General features: G+C 41.7%; 1 protein-coding gene across 1 annotated transcript; it reads right to left on the minus strand.

The window, feature by feature from the left end:
* Positions 1-2,488: 2,488 nt before the first annotated feature.
* Positions 2,489-16,261, minus strand: LOC131230807 (protein NEN1-like). Its single transcript, XM_058226800.1, has 6 exons — positions 15,721-16,261; positions 15,473-15,630; positions 13,870-13,916; positions 10,311-10,374; positions 4,015-4,730; positions 2,489-3,022 (listed from the first exon to the last, which is right to left on the minus strand). The coding sequence occupies exons 1-6, from the start codon at positions 15,983-15,985 to the stop codon at positions 2,788-2,790; spliced, it is 1,485 nt and encodes a 494-aa protein (XP_058082783.1). The 5' UTR covers positions 15,986-16,261; the 3' UTR covers positions 2,489-2,787.
* Positions 16,262-17,805: the final 1,544 nt, after the last annotated feature.

The following is a 17,805-nucleotide window of genomic DNA, read 5'->3' on the forward strand; positions in this document are numbered from 1 at the left end:
CGACAATGGTGTTGTGGTTTACCACCCAATCCGCGTCAAGATCAGATAAGACGGACAGAGGATAGAGACAAAAGTGAGAGAGAAGAAGATCTGTATGCCGAAATGCCATTGGTTCTGATCCCATTCTATCTTGTCGCGGATTGCAAATTGACCCTACCAGTAGCGACTCGCTATTGACTGGACCTGTGTGGGCTACACGTGTGTTTTGTCCACGCCGTCCATCCGTTTTCGCAGTTGCCATCGAACCAGACCCCTCCACTTACACGTGGCAGGAGATACGATGGATCAGAACCGTTTACCTAGTGGGCTGGATAAGAAAATGGTAGCCGTCACTTTTTCTACAACGGTTAATGGCTGATTGTCAACTTTTTTCGTCGCCGTAGTTGAGATTTTCATTTTTACAGTCTATCAAGTCCTCTCCCTGAAGGAAGAGAACTGTCCACTTGATTTGTGGTCCACTAATCAACTGGTTAGGAATTCAGAGCGGAGTGCAAGAGGTCCTACCTAACCAATGACCGCAAATAATAGTTAGTTACACATTTGCATGGGACGCGGATTGCAAACTGACACTGCCCATGGCGGTGGTGCACCGTGACTCCGCAACGATGTATGTGGTTCATCCACGCCGTAGATCCATTTTGGATCATTATCTTCTCGCATTGGCTACAAAATGAGGCAGATCCGGTGGACCACACCACAGGAAAACAGTGGTGATTGAATGTCCACCACTAAAAACTTCTTATGGCCACTAATGTTTATAAAGTGAAAACAAAAATATAAATTTGACCCAGAACTTTCTGTGGCCACCAAGAAGTTGTCACCTGTGGGCGTCCAATCACATGAGATTTTGCCAACAAAATGGATGGCCTATGTGGATAAAATACATGCATCATGGTGCTGCTCTGAGAGTCGCCAGCAGATTGCCTACCAACGCTTCCCATGGTAACTCGCAGCTGGTCAGTGCTTTGGGGTCCACTATGATCTACATATTCAGTCCACGCTGTTCATTTATTTTTTTAGTTCATTTTAAGGTAAGAGCCCAGAAACGAAATAGATCCAAATCCAGACCACACCAAAGGAAACAGTTGGTTGATTGAACTGCATCATTAAATACTTCTCGAAGCACAAAAGTTTTGGATTTAAGTTAGATATTTGTGTTTTGCCATCATCCTGGTATGTTTGACCTAGTCAACAAGTTTGATGGCAAATAAATAAACATTATAATGTGCCTTGAGAAGTTTTTAATGGCAAATAAACATTATAATGTGACCTAGTCACCACTGTTTCCTTATGGTGTGGCCTACCTGAGATTTGAATCTTTTTCATTTTTACGTGCACATGCTTTCAAATGATCTCAAAAAATGGATCGACCCTATCCGTGCATTTTTCAAGGTCATTTCCACACATGAGCCCAAAAAAAAAAAAAAAAAGTCCAAATCTCGGTGAAACATACCATAGGAAACTAGTGGCCACCATTAAAAACTTCCAAGGGCCCACTGTAATATTTTGCTCACTGTAATATTAATTTGTCATCCAACCTGTTGATTAGGTCCTGTATGAAGGAAAACACAAATATCAACTTGAAACAAAACTTTTGTGGCCCCAGGAAGTTTTTAATGGTGGGTGCACTAAGAAGTTTTTAATGGTGGGCTAAGAAGTTTTTAATGGTGGACATTCAATTACCACTGTTTCCTGTGGTGCAGAACACTAGAGATCTGGATTTGCCTCATTTTTGAATTCATGCCATAGAATGATATTGCAAAATGGATAGATGGGACAAAATACATACATCATGGTGGGGCTCACCATCCAGCAGCAATTGGGGTAGGCGAGGAACAGGTCCAGCCATAGAACTTTCTCTCCTGCTGCCCCCCCTTCCCTTCTCTCATTCAATGCTGGCCCACCTGACGAGTGGACCAGACTGAAGTTTTGGCCAAGACTCCGATCGCAATGCATTCTACCCAAGAATGGGCTAGATGGTGTTGCACACGTATACAGCATTTGCACGTGTACGCCATGATGGCCCTGTCCGTGACAGTGGAGCTACTAGGCCTCTCATTCCTCCTGGAATGGAAATGGTAAAGACGGGTTGGCAGTTTGCACAGTCCACTTAAGACCATCCGACCAGTGTGGCTTTCAGCCTTGATTCGAAATATAGGGCCCACAACAGGGCAAAAACGAGCCACGCGAATTTGGATGAACCTGGCTAAAAATCCAACCCAAGATGGGCCCACTTGCAAACCCAGCATAACACATGAGGTCCTCCTGAGAGATAATAATTGTGAAGAAATCCATTCCAGAAGTAATACACAGCTATTGTCTGACATGGATGGTCTGAGAAGAAGATGGGTTTACTCTTATTATACTATCTGATGTTTAAGGATGCCTTCGGTTGTGCCAAGTTTCACTGTATTTTGCAATATTTGGCACAACCAAATGCACCCTAAGTGAATGAATAAAATCTGAGCAGTAGCAATTGTAAGGAGCATCACAATAAACAAGGGAAAGTAGAAACCTCCCTCCCCAAGGAGCTTTGATTCACAGACATGGAATTCTGCACCAAGGAAATGAGCCAAACAATAGGAAGTCCTCAAATGTAGATCATAAACTATGAACAGTTTACCAGATTTGGATTCCTATTTATTTATTTTCACATTGAAATGGCATTTCAAGGTAAGGCATATGCAGGAGAAGCCCACTTGTGCAGCAGAAGATACACTTAATTTATTAATTTATTTTTTTGACACAATTATAATTTCATGTGGATTCAGGAGATTGACGACCCTCCTATTCAGAATAAACAATCAACTTCTTTGCCACCAATCGGATGCCTGCATGCTGCTGATAATCATACGTGTCTAAGCTGAAAAAGGCATCGACCAGAGCTCCCGGAATGAATAACGAATCAAGCTCAGCAGCATCAATGCTATTGAAAACAAGCTTCTGGGTGTTGCCACTTGGTTCCTTCTGGTATATCTGTGTGGTGTAGGTCGCTGTATCCCCATTTGCAACAGTGGGTATGCTGTATCAAGACAACAACATTATTGCAGCTCAGCAACTTGAAAAAGGAGAATTTAACACTTAGAAAATCAATGGAAACATCTAAAATAGGGAAGAAACCCAAAATTTCAACATAGGTAAGAATGTTGAATGGATTTTCGGACAAACAAAACAAGTCTCAACTGTGCTTCTGTTTTACTGGATACATTTTTCATACGGTCATATCATATGCTTACAAAAACTTAGCCACAAATATGCCTAGCACTCCATATTACCATAAAAGAAAAAATTATATATAAGTATTAGCACATCAGGTTGAAGAGTTGCTGTCAATCTGATGATATTCTGAACACACATTTTGGTGTGTGTCAAAAATAAATAACAAAGAAAAGAACAACTGTCCCTTTTTAAAAAAATTTATGCACACACCCTCATACCCACACGCACACACCACAATGGGTACTCAAACCCATGACCTTAGTGTTGAAACTCTTGTGAGTCTACCACTAAGCCATGAGTCAGGACCCAACTATATCCCTGTTTGCGAAGGTGCAAAACCATGGAAAAGAAAAAATTTCTTGACTAGACAGTTTGTCCATTTGAGAAACCAAAAAAGAGTTGCATGTCATTTTCCTTGTCCCATCTTTTCCTCAAATAATAATAATAATAATAATAATAAAACATTTCCAAAAACAAAAAAAGAAAGAACCTGTTGAATTTCAATTTTCACAATTAGGAGAGGCAGATTCCGCTGTTTTACCATTGAACTTTTAACATTTCCAAGGAAAACAACACTCCAAACCAAACAATGGAATAACTGTGAGATTCTGCAGTTTTCCATTTCCTGAAGATGCCACAGGGGATCTCCATGTCCACATTTCAGATTGTCCCTATTCAAACAGGTAACCATCTACAACTTGCAACTAAACCAACTGATGCTTTCCCATTCAAAATAGCTAGATAGTAATGCCAATTCACCAAAAATAACCAAAACAATCCAAGATGGGAACTTACTTCAGCCGAATGGTTGAAGAGCTGGACAAGCTGTTTTTTCTGAACACAACAGGCCTCCATTCAGAGCTGCTACCGGATTCCACCAACAACTTTTGAGCAAGATGGTCGCATGTATCGAGAACCCGGCATAGGCTTGGGAACGTGTCAACTACTATACGCAATCGTGGACGGCCGGCATGGTCTAGAAATTTTGCATTTATCCCAAAGCGGACTTTCAGTTTCATGCAGCAAAGCTGCAGGAGGACATTTTTATGCTGTAGAACTAACCTTGAACTCCCTCCATAAGCTGGAACGAGAGATGCACTGATAGAAGGAAGCAAAACGTCATCAGGGTCAAGGAACCCAGCATAGCCACTGCAACACTCAGAGACAGCAGCCCCACTGGAGAATGCATCTGGTGGGCATGGCACAGGTCTTTCATCCACAGGGACATCCGGTTGCGAAGGATCGATCTTCATCAAGTCAATGAGAGGCATCAAGGCAAAAGGATCAGCTTTTGAAGCTGGTGCATCAGATTTGTTGAGACAGAGAACATCCCCCAACGAGTTGCTTATTGGAGATGACACCCTTAGACAATTCCCCAACCCCAAATCAGATGGACTGTTCTGATTTGAGCATGATCCTTCTGGCAAAGTGTTTCTATTACCACAACTTCTCGTAGCAGCATTTGGAGAGAACCCACCGTTCATAGTGAGTATGTCTGGGAGGCTCGACTCCTGCAGGAAGTAGAAAATTCAGTGTATCTACTGTTGGAAGCACACTGCAATATGTAAATCATGCAGCTCTATGAATCCCACATTCTGGCGAAACTTGCCAAGAAGCGAAGACTGTTTAGCCTGCATAAGAAACAAACGGTACTACCACATTTTGATGCAGGACATGAAAATTAAATATGATATGCGAGATTTCAGGCTTAAGATCACGTTAGTTCAGAAACAATTACACGAATTCCATATCCCACATGAAAGTCCAAACATTCAATTAAGGGGAATCTATGTGGGTCCAGGCCTACACATGATAGGGCTGGATTATGAACCAAACGATACTCAAAGATAAGAAATAATCATCCACACATGCAGAGTAATCAGTCCCTAATCCAATGGATTCAGAAATTCCAATTCGGGGAACCCTAGGGTAAGAAAAAAGGGCATAAAATTGGAGATTTGAGTAATTTAGGGTTAGGTTTAGGGATTTTGGGTGAAAGCGGAGTGAAAGAGAGGAGAAAGACGAACCAGAGAAGTACCGCACGCGTGGACAACAACAATGGCCCAGACGCACGTGCGTGTGATCCCGGCCGCACGTATGTGGGGCCCACTATTCAGAAAAAGGCCACCTTACTCCTGGTCGGCTAGGGATGAACTCCAAAACCTCCAAATCTCAACTCGATCAGATGTACGGTTTGTGCGTGGTGTTTCACCGAAGTTTCAGCCCTCCTGTAAGGCAAGATTCTGAAATTCTGATGTGGGGAGGAGAATTGCTGCAATAGATGATTGATTCGAAGTGTAGATGATGGGTGAGATGAGAAGAAGGGATGGTAGAAGATGGGTAGTAGAGATAGCGATGGACGGAGGCGAATCGGGATAGAAGTGGCTTCGCACCACGGTAATTAACCCTTCAATGAAGGGAGGGCTTCGCACCCAATTAGGCTTCACAACTCAAAGAGTAAGAAAACGCAGAATTTTTATTAATCTTCAATAGAATCAAAAGAACTATAAGGGGTGCCTATTTATAAGAAAACTCTATACTCCAAAACTCGCGTCATGTGCGCAACCTATTACTTGGCGATGAAATAAACCAAAATAAAAACTAATCAAAGAAGTCTAAAGCATCCATGATGTTCTAAATAACATTAACAAGTAAAACCTAAAATATAAAATCAATCTGACTAGTGGACCAAGATCATAAGATCTCATGATGGTCTTTTCTTGACTAACGGGCCCACTCTTTTAAATTAACAAGCAAAACCTAAAATCAATCTGACTAGTGGACCAAGATCATAAGATCTCATGATGGTCTTTTCTTGACTAACGGGCCCACTCTTTTAAATTAAAACTTTATCTTCTAGGTAGGAGGCCCTCCCTGGACGTCGTCATCGATCCAGATCGATGGTGGGGCCCTCCTTCTGGCGTACGTACGTAGGGGGCGACGTGAGTGCGCGTATGCACGTGATGTCCCCATCAATTCTCCCCAGCTGCGAAGATTTCGCCACTCGCGAAATAAAACTCCTGAACCACTCCAAGATGTCAGGATCAAGTCTCTGAAGCTCCTCCTTAGTGAGCCACGTGCTGTCTGAAGCTGGGCGTGACTTCCATTTAACCAGGTACTTCTGAAACCCACCGTCCGACGTTGAAACTATCTGATGGTCTAGGATATCCTCTATTTCCTTTTTGGGTGTGTGAAGGTTAGGTATGGGAGGTAAAGTCCGGAAAAATGGGTCGGAAAGGATAGGTATGGGAGGTAGAGGCTGGGAAGATGGGTCGGGACGGGTACTTATGGGAGGTAGAGGCTGAAAAAATGGGTTGGGAAGGGTAGGTATGAGACGTAGAGGCTGAAAAAATGGGTCGGGACGGGTAGGTATGGGAGGTAGAGGCTGGAAAAATGGGTCGGGAAGGGTATGTATGGGAGGTAGAGGCTGGGAAGAAAGGTCAGGAAAAGTGGGTAAGGGAGGTAGAGGCTGAAAAAATGGGTCGGGAAGGGGCCATGGTTCAAGGGATAAATATAAGGAATGAGGACGGGTAGACGAAGGGCCGGACAAAGTATTAGTGGTCCCCTGAAAAGTAACTAGATCTTCCACGTTAAATGTGGAACCAATTCTCATAGAAGGTGGAAGATCTATCTCATACGCATTGAGACCGTTTCGTTTTATAATTTTGAAGGGTCCAGCGCTACGCGCGCGTAACTTACGAACGGCCCCCGGAGGGTACCATTAGGGCTAGATGCGGACTATCACAGAGTCCTCAATATTGAATTCTTTGAAACCATTATGTTAGTTTGCAGAAAATTTGTAATGTTTATTACTGGTAATGATCTCCTGCCTGATTTCTTGATGCCATGAATGAATGTGATGCGCAAAAGACTCCGCAGGCTCTGACACCCTATGGGACAGTGACATAGGGACAAGATCGATAGGTTTCCCAGGTTTATAAACAGTAACGACTTCATAAGGACTGAGACCTGTAGACAGAACTATTAAACGCAAACTCGGTTGTAGGTATTACGGTGTCCCATGTTCTGGTGTGCTCTATATCCCTCCTAGGGGGAGCCTCATCCGGTAAATCATCAAAAAAGACATCACGTAACTCATCCATTATCGGAATGGCTTCAGTGGGTAACTCTACACTAGCGTCTGGTGCACTCTCTCCAGCCACAAGGCTGCACATGTCATACCCCTCAAAATAGTAGTTTTGATGTCTCTCATGGGGTGGGTGCACGGGTGCACACCCATAATTGATTCCTTCACCAACTCCATTCATTGGTCTATCCACCAGGCCACCTGCCTGAGATGGGACATCTACCCCAATGGTGGGGTTTGTCCTGGCGATGGTCTTTAGTCGGGTAATGCGCACATCAAGTTATTCTAAGCATTGGTCCATTTCCAAGCGCTTAATCATAAACTCCAACTTTTAGGACAGCTTGTTTAGTGACTCTTGCAATTGTTCCATGTTTAGTGTATGGTGCCAACCAAAATTCAGCAATATAGTTGTCAAAATATAAGATTTTTTTTTATATAATTTTTAAAAGAAACAACCTAGTTTCTAAAAACGAAAAAGGAAAGTTTTTAAAACAAGTTAGGAAAGTTTCTTAAAAAAAAGCAACCTAGTTTCTAAAAACGAAAAAGGAAAGTTTCTAAGAAAAACAAATTAGGAAAGTTTCTATAAAAAACAAATTAGGAAAGTTTCTAAAGAAAAGTAACCTAGTTTCTAAAAACGAAAAAGGAAAGTTTCTAAAAACAAATTAGGAAAGTTTCTAAAGAAACAAATTAGGAAAGCTTCTAAAAAAAAAAAAAACAAATTAAAAAGTTTCTTTTAAAAAAAAAACAACCTAGTTTCTAAAGAAAAAGAAAAAGGAAAGTTTCTAAAAATAGAAAGTAAGTTAGTTTCTAAAAAAGAAAAAGGAAAGTAAACTAGTTTCTAAAAAAGAAAAAGGAAAGGAAATTAGTTTCTAAAAACAGATTAAGAAAGTTTCCAAAAAAATAAAAAAGGAAAGTTTCTAAACCTAGAAATAGAAAACTAAGTTAATTTCTAAAATAATTCAAATAAGGGGATAACAGAAAATTTCAGTAGCTTATGTTAGGGTTTATGGACCTCTAAACAGCCATATATGATGAGAATTGATGCGTAATGGACATAAACAACCAAAACCCTAAACATGTAATGAATTCCCCTACAAGAACCGTAATCTCATATACCAAATTTGATGCAGGACATGAAAATTAAATATGATGTGCGAGATTTCAGGCTTAAGATCACGTTAGTTCAGAAACAATTACACAAATTCCATATCCCACATGAATGTCCAAACATTCAATTAAGGGGAATCTATGTGGGTCCAGGCCTACATATGATAGGGTTGGATTATGAACCAAACGATACTCAAAGATAAGAAATAATCATCCACACATGCAGAGTAATCAGTCTCTAATCCAAGGGATTCAGAAATTCCAATTCGGGGAACCCCTAAAGTAAGAAAAAGGGGTATAAAATTGGAGATTTGAGTAATTTAGGGTTAGGTTTAGAGATTTTGGGTGAAAGCGGAGTGAAAGAGAGGAGAGAGACGAACCAGAAAAGTACCGCACGCGTGGACAACAACAATGGCCCAGACGCACGTGCATGTGATCCCGGCCGCGCGTGTGTGAGGCCACTATTCAGAAAAAGGCCACCTTGGCCCTAGTTGGCCAGGGATGGACTCCAAAACCCCCAAATCTCAGCTCGATCCGATGTATGATTTGTGCGTGGTGCTCTGCCGAAGTTTCAGCCCTCCTGTAGGGCTAAATTCTGAAATTCTAATGTGGGGAGGAGAATTGCTACAATAGATGATTGATTCGAAATGTAGATGATGGGGTGAGATGAGAAGAAGGGATGGTAGAAGATGGGTAGTAGATAGGTAGTAGATATGGCAATGGATGGAGGTGAATCGGGATAGATGTGGCTTCGCACCACGATAGTTAACTCTTCAATGAAAGGAGGGCTTCGCACCCAATTAGGCTTCACAACTCAGAGAGTAGGAAAACTTAGAATTTTTATTAATCTTCAATGGAATCAAAAGAACTACAAAGGGTGCCTATTTATAAGAAAACTCTATACTCCAAAACTCGCGCCATGTGCGCAACCTATTACTTGGCAATAAAGTAAACCAAAATAAAAACTAATCAAAGAAATCTAAAGCGTCCATGATATTCTAAATAACATTAATAAGCAAAACCTAAAATATGAAATCAATCTGACTAGTGGGCCACGATCATGAGATCTCATGATGGGCTTTTCTTGACTAACGGGCTCACTCTTTTGAATCAAAACTTCGTCTTCTAGGTAGGAAGCCCTCCCTGGACGTCGTCATCAATCCAGATCGACGGTGGGGCCCTCCTTCTGGCGTACGTGCATAGGGGGCGGCGTGAGTGCGCTTGTGCGCGTGATGTCCCCATCACATTTGGTACTTGGTTATTAGAAGCAACTGGATGTGGGAGCAAGAGGAACAAAAAAGTAAAAGAAATTTTTAGGAAACAAAGCAGCTTGAATTTAAGATCTAGTGATGAGTGGGTAAGTACAACGGTCATGCAGTGTAACTATGGCAGCTTGAACAATAAATGCGAATCTAAAAATTAAATCAACTATGCCCAAGTGGCTCTTTGGGACCCAAGGTAAAACTAAGTATATAATTATCTTCACAAATGAAATCAGCGAAACGCAAAGTTGCAACTAAAGAGATTTTAGAATTTTAGTTGACTTTTGCTCACTTCAGCTAGAATAGCTTTGGACCCAAAGGCCACCCACTATCAGGAAAGTTTCCATTAAAAGAGGACATTGACAAAACACGGTTGCAGCAGGATGAGGCAGCAAGATTCTGGAGCAGGAATGGACACTGTAAAATGGAACTTGTAGGAACCATGACGATGATGATTAAAAGGGAGCAGTGGAATGATCTAAATTCACAGCTCCATCATGTTTGTCACTAATCATGTCTATCAGGCATGAACTTTGATTCATTACATACCATCACTCCACCAGTCTTTTATTTTCAGTTGACCACATGCATTCAAGTCCTATAGTGCAGACTCTTCCTACAAGGAGAACCCTTACCAAAAACAACACTGTTGCACAGTACTTCAGAACTTCTAGATTCATTCTCACATCATCCAAGCTCCTGGAACATGAAAACAAGAAACATCAATAGGCACAATTTGGTTCATGCCAAAGAAAAATATGATTAAATATTTAGCTGAAATTTTAAACAGGTCATTTTTATTTGTCCACTCAGTCCCACAGCAAACTAAAGGCTACTCCATTACCAGGAAGGCCTACTGCAGATAAGATATACAACTGCATTTTATGTTTATTTACTTGTTTATTTTGCTCCAATGACAACAATCATGGCATCATATTCATGCAGAAATTACACAATTGAAAATGCCGCACAAATGCTGTAATACAGGTAATCAGGAAAAACAAGCTAAAGAAACCTACCAGGCTAATAATAATCAGAAAAGAAAGACCATAACTGCTTTCTTCTCAACTTGCATGTAATTATATTATTTCAACCTACATACTCTAAAATGTCTTATATGCATCTGGGAAAATTAGAGAGAACAAACAACAGTGAAATATGTAACATCGGTGCTCCATCCTAGAATAAGAACAAACAACAGGGAATAAATGTAACATAGGTGCTCCATTCAAGGGAAAAAGAAAGTTGTGTCATATGAGGATCTTCAATCAGGGTTAGTTCGCATGTGAAAAGTAAGTGCAGACTGCCAACTGGCCCTCCCCGTCCAGAACAAGGGTAAGAATCTGCCTCATCCCAGAATCATTTTGGACGAACTTAATAAAGTTTGATTCTTTTTCCCTGAGTGACCAGCATTGTGACTCTGTGAGTTTAGGAGTTTCGAACAATTCAATGATAGACTATGTTTTCCAGCTGACATTATCACACTTTCTTAGATACTAAATATTTACAAATCTTCTCCTAAGATACACTGGAGTGGCTTCTTCATACTTCTGATCTTACATTTTAGCAATTTTGGTGGCATTACAAGAACAAATGACTGCATCCAGCTCATTACATGAGCTGGTTGGTACACAACCCAACTAGAGCAGAGAACTGGTATCAAGTCCTGATGATGTACAGGTGTCGGTCTTGCCTGAAACGAAGATGTAACCCAGATCAAAAAACAAGTACACATGACCAACTATGACACTAATAATGTCAATGTAGTGCCAATAGCCAAAGAGATAAGAAACCAATCGACAAAAAAAGTGAACAAAACTACCAGTAGCTCGAAGACTGGGGTCATTCAAATGCAGTAAGCCGTGATCACATAAAAACACAACAGGTACCAACGAAACAGGTTATAACTTGTAAGTATCATGAACCATTATAACTTGTTAGTATCAGACATCTGAACCAAAAAGGGGGATCTGTCCTAAGACGTGAATTAAGCCATTTCCTCAACAAAGGTTCTAGAAGCCCATGAACAATATTCATCTGCTTGTTAGTTATAACGAACTACATTTTCCAAGAGGATTCCTAAAAATGACAAATCACTTAGCTGGGGCACAGAATAAATACCCCTCATTTAATACTTAAGACACTCTTTGCAGAAGTCCAACTAAGAATAGTCCACCAGGTGTGAATTGAAATAACAAGAAACCAGATAGAGACGCAAACGAGGGGAAGAACTTCAGGAAAAACTTAGAAGAAGAGCATGAGCTATACCTCCAAATCCAAATGCTTTATGTGATTCTGTTGTTTTGACTTGTTTTTTCTCCCCATTACTACCATCCATATCGGCTGAGGATCTCTGCCCCCACGGAGGAAGTCATCGAAACCCTCCAGCTCAATAGACTTCCTTTGTTGGAAGACCTCATGCCTCAGCATGACATTTAGAGGCATCAACATCAACCTTTCAAAAAATCATTGAATGAAGAAATAATGTGCAAACTCAACTACTAAGGTAGAGGCACACTGCATTTCATACCAATAGCTTCATAACTCTGCCCAATGGACGATATGACATGTCTGTTGGGTATGTCGCGCACAATTGAAATCACCTTTTGACAAGACAAGAACCATCCCTGAAATTCTAAAAGAGCTCCCTCCATATCCTTCCTCAAGAGAAGTATCTGTTCTTTAGGCCATAGATGTCAGCAACTTTTTTTTCTTTTTTTCTTTTTTTTTTACTTTTTTTTACTTTTTTGAAAGATAGAATAGAGGATGCCAACATGATGCCGGCCTTTGCAGATTTCTATTGCTGGTCAGGAGGGACCTCTGTTGTATTACCTCTTCCCCAATATCTATATGTGCTCCCAAGTCCCAACATAAAAACGATCCCAGAACAAATTATTTCCACTAACAGGGTAACTGTGTTTGTAATAAGCTAGACTTGCAAGATGGCACAGACACTTAAAAAAATCTAAACTACAAGTGATGAACCCACAAGGCACCCAAATTTTGTGGACTGCAATATTCAATGTTGTTAGAGGATCCAAGCTATATGGTGCCGAATCGCCTCTTTAATACTCTTTCAGTAGACTAACCATGTTTTTAAAGAGGTTTCTCACCTAGCTGATGAACTTGCCAATTTGGTGCCAAGTCTCATGAATCTATGGTTGGATGAAACCCAGACCCTTAAAATTGAGAAGACTCAAAATTAAGCACGAAAATTTTGTAGTCTGCTGTCAAGTTTGGAAAGAGAAGATGCATTGACATCATCCATTTCTTGGATTAGTGTTGCATTCATCTGTTCTGGACTAGGTCTCCCCTGAAGGAGCTGTATGCCTCCATTTCTCCAGCTCCAGTTGGCCACCATATTCAGTCTTTGGAAATGCACAGTTGTGTCAGGCTAAAAGACTCCAGTCTGGAAGTTGCGGAAGGTGATTTGGGAGTATTGCACAAGGAAAGATGAGAAATTATGGACAGGAGTATCATATCACAGTCTACAACTTTTAACTTTTGGAACATTTTTAAACTTGCCACTATTTTGATTCAAAGCAAAAATGTAATTTTCATTCTTGGAGAAATTTGGGCATGGGATGTTCACCATCCATGATGCAGAATATATATAGCGAACAGTCCTTATTGGTCGTTTCCTGGGCATGGATGTGGTTGCAACTTAATATTTTATCACTTTCCATCCATGTTTTGCAACCCACCAATTGACATCAAGCAACATTTATTCAAGTGGTGCTAGAGAAAAAAATTGGAACTTTGAAAGGAAGAAATAAAACAAATTAAAGATCGAATGAAAATGTTTTTGTTTTTTTTTTTTTGAACAAGCTACACTACATTTGGAGGTATTCAAGCTACAGAACAACAGCTACAAAGCCTTCTCTAGAAAGACTTTCCCGTAAAGAGATTGAAATGGATCCCAACACCTAAGTTAGTCCCACATGCATGTCTGCCACTATCCAATAGACCACACACCAACCCAATCAAACACTACTCCTAAGCGTCAACTTCCATAAAACCATCCTCAGTAGCACACCCCCTAAACATCCCAGTGGTGTTGAACCCATACCCCACCTTCCCATCCTTGGACACATTAATCAGGCCAGCCTCGAATGAAAATGTTGTGGCATATGGATGGAAAAAGTTCTTTATTGAGCACAAAGAAAAAAGAAAATGAAAAGGCAAACTAATTACCGGTGCTTCTGTTCTCCAAGGCCAAAATAAGTTGCCAGTGTAGCCATCTGCAAAGAGAGGAAGTTTGAAAGCTCAAAATCTTGCTCAATGAGATTCAAAGGATTTGCATATCTTCCCTATATCAAGCCACAGCTCCATTTATATAGAATAAGGTCCCATTGGGATTTGGCCAATCAAATAAGGATCTTATAGGTGTGTACAATGTGCAAAACATTATAAATGTGTTGTGAAGTAAACAGACATGAGCAGTAGCAACACGAGTTGAGCAGAGAATTCCACTGACTCTCTATACAAACAAAAATAACAAGTATGATAAACCCTTGACCATGAAAACTTTGTTGTACTATGGGACATCGGGCCGCGGGTGCGTGTGTACTCACGAGGGTGCAAGTGTACTCACGCGGGTGTGTGTGTGTGTGTGTGTGAGTACTCACAGGGCTTTATTTTGTGCGAGTGTACTCGCACTTGCGTTTTTTAGTTTTGAAACAGAGAGATGTGATTGGTCGGTTGGTCACACCAATTGGGTTTAAATCCAATGGACCAAACCCTTTTGAAAGGGTGCTTAATGCACTACTTCAGAGTCTATAAGGATTTCCATTCCGTTTTCAAAAACACGAAAAAATCCTTCCGCTCTCTTGTGAAAAACTCTCTCTGTTCCGTTTCTGTTTTACGAGTTTCTGGTTGTTGAGTTCGTTGATTAGTTAACTAAGCACTTTTGAGTTAAATTGCAAGTGGTTTGAACCCACGAACAATGAGTGCACCGTTGGGACCGGGTCATAGTCATTGTATCCTAGAGGTCGATTGCTCTGGAAACCTATTGCACTTGAAACGTTGTCCAAAGGGAGCAAATTCGATTTCAAGCTAAGTGACTCACATCACGCCTCGACTCAACTCTACAAGTCTTGTATGTCATTTCTTTTAATTTCCTTTTTTTTTTAATAGTCTATTTGATTCAACCAAATAATCCAACAAACTTGTCATACAACTATCCATGTAGTTGAAATTTCCTTGGCACTGACAGCCATGCACTAATAAAAATGTGCACATGAAGCTTGGTGGTGTTCAGACAATAATAAAACCTTCAGAGGAATATGAACCTACATTGTGAACTCTAATGTCTTGATATTGCAATGGTTCAATAGATTTCTGAGATTGTGTAACAGCCCATGCCCACACTATATGATATTGTCTGCTCTGGGCACAGCCCACACGGTTTTGTCCTTGGGAGACTCCCCCAAAAGGCCTCATACATTATAGGGTGAATCTCCACATATAACCACCACAACTTCGGACAGCACTTCCGATGTGGGACAAGTTCAACCTCCCACTGCGTACACAATAGCTTGCCAGCACAGTAGCCTGCCAACCACTGGTAGCTCGCCCAGGCCCTTAGGCCCCGCTCACGTCAGCATCCGCCCACATCAGCGTCCCCCCACGTGTGCTGGCCCACATGTGCAACAGTGACGGGGCATCACATTGGGGGGGTTCACAACAAAACTTAAGCGAGTGCTTTCTGAGAAATTAAAAGGAAAGAAAGACAGGGGGGGTGGGGAAAGAGTAATAGAAGAGATGGCATGGCATGGGAGAGAAGGCCGTCACAGACCTTCATGTTTCCAGCTCGCCTGCCAAATCTCTGTGTCAACAGTGGCAAGGAGTCGATAGTCCCCTTTGGCTCGGGTGCTGGGCGCCCTATCTCCGCAAAGGCCTCACGGATTCGGAGGCAATCGAACCTGACGATGTTATGCCCTGCCCAAACTCGTCCTGCAGGCAGCATCAATAGATGGTACTGGTATTACTAATGTAGCAATGATGGTGATGGTGATGAAGAGAGAGAGAGAGAGAGAGACTGACCATGGAGGATATCGTAGACCTTATCGGCGACCTCGCAGAAGGTTGGAGCAGCAGCAACGGCGTCTCTGGTGATGCCGTTGCAGCGGACAGAGGTGGCGGAGACGGAGGATAGGTTGGCAGGCCTTATGAGCGTGGAAAATGAGTCGAGCTCGACAAGCTTGCGAGGGCAGACCAAAATGGCACCGAATTCAAGCAGCGAGAAACCCTGACCGGATCGTGAAGGAACTGTCGTCTCAACGTCTACGAATACAATAACATCTGCCATCCCTCTTCTTATTATTCCCGTCTGCTGCTAGCTGATGGATGGAGTCTACTTCTATATATAATTACATATCAGGTTGGTTTGCGAGTTTGCTATCTATGCCTACCGACTCACTCTTCGAATAACTTGTGTGATGCAATGCTCTATAGAGATCCAAATGTATCGACCTGCTAATGGTATAGATACGTTTCCCATACCCAGCAACCAACCCAACGTCCATCCCCTACAAGAAAAGCTATGAGTCTGACGGCTTCTTTTCTTTCCTGATCTGTTTGCTTTACTTGTCCCGGATCATACCAGTCTCTTTGATTCGTGCGTGTTCACACATTCTAACAGAATAGAATTAGAACCACAAGTTACGGTCTACCCAGCAGATAATATTCAGTATATCCTGTGATGCAGCATCCAAACCGTACAATAGGTTAGCCCCACCATGAGTATCACCTTGTTTAAGAATCAGCTCCATCCACTCGTCAAGTAAAACACACTTGTCTTTTATTATTTATAAGCAGATATGCATTGTCTTCTATAGCAAAGTCTAACTGATAAGTGGATGGGCTTGATTTTCACATACGGGTGGGACCAACCGATTGGAGGAGGTGGATGTCACGCGCACATGATATGTTGAAAATTATCAAGATATTGAGAGCATTTGTCCTTGTCAAGAGTTTATTCACACGAAACAAATGTTGAAGCGATAAACTCGCTAATACCCTAGCCCAAAACAATCTGACCCGTTTATCATACCTGTCAGGGGACGCGGATTGCGTCCTACCCCCGCTCGGACGGTGATCCGTCCGGGAAGGGCTCTGTGGGGCCCACCGTGATGTAAGTGTTTTATCCACACCGTTCAACGATATTCTCATATCATTTTAAGATACGAACCAAAAAAATGAAGTAGGTAAAAGGCTTAAGTGGACCATAAAGTGGGGATTGAATGTCCACCATTAAAAACTTCTTAGGAGCTGGAGAAGTTTCGGATCTAGCTGATATTTGTTTTTTCACTTCATCCACGTCTACATGACCTTATGAATAAGTTGTATGGTTAAAAAAATCACTTTGGCCCTTAGAAATGTTTCAACTATGGGTGTCATTATCTGTGCAGCTTCCTTTCGTGTGGTCCACTGGAGCTGTGGACCTGACTCATTTTTAGTATCATATCTTAAAATGATACGAAAAAATCGGTTAACGGAGTGGATAAAACACTTACATCACGGTGGGCCCCACAGGGGTAGGACGCAATCCGCGTCGCTTGCCAGGTACGCGGTACAAAAGTAATATGACAGGGGTGTACACGAACCGAGCTAGCTCGGTTAGCTCGCTCGATTCGACTTGGTTCGAAGCTGAGTTCGAGCAGCCCCCAGCTCGACTTGACTCGGATCTAACCAGTTTGGTGACTCCGTTACTTTGCCATTGATGTTGCTCACCCACTGTTTGATAAAATGACTCAACCAAATGTTGCTGGTGGCAAGGAAAATTTGGCGCTGGGCACCTCTTTTTGAAGTTCAAACTGATGATTGGGACTGCTCCTGTTCTGTTCTTTGGGACCCAATCCATTCTGATTGTGCTGTACCTCAGGAGCTGGCAACCGAGGAAGTTATGGGGCATCTAAAATACATAAAGCTGTTGAGGCACCAGCTAGCTGGCAAAGAGCAGAAGCAAACTCAATGGTTCTGAGTAGCGACGAACTTAAGCTACTAGTGTAACATTAAACATGCCGATGACCCATGAAATCATGTAAGTATGTATAATGTATGTATGTTTTGTTCCCATCAGCTAAAAGGCTGCATATCGTGTATAGTATCTTTTTGTCTATCTATCGA

The sequence above is a fragment of the Magnolia sinica genome, chromosome 2 (genome assembly GCF_029962835.1).
Source record: "Magnolia sinica isolate HGM2019 chromosome 2, MsV1, whole genome shotgun sequence".
NCBI lineage: Eukaryota > Viridiplantae > Streptophyta > Magnoliopsida > Magnoliales > Magnoliaceae > Magnolia > Magnolia sinica.

What these genes read in the sequence shown, in the direction of transcription:
- LOC131230807 (XM_058226800.1), bottom strand. Translation starts at nt 15,985, where the DNA reads ATGGCAGATGTTATTGTATTCGTAGACGTTGAGACGACAGTTCCTTCA. An exon ending in GGTCTACGATATCCTCCATG is followed by an intron (nt 15,631 to 15,720) that starts GTCAGTCTCTCT and finishes TGCTGCCTGCAG; the next exon opens with GACGAGTTTGGGCAGGGCAT. An exon ending in GTGCAACAGTGTTGTTTTTG is followed by an intron (nt 4,731 to 10,310) that starts GTAAGGGTTCTC and finishes TACTTCCTGCAG; the next exon opens with GAGTCGAGCCTCCCAGACAT.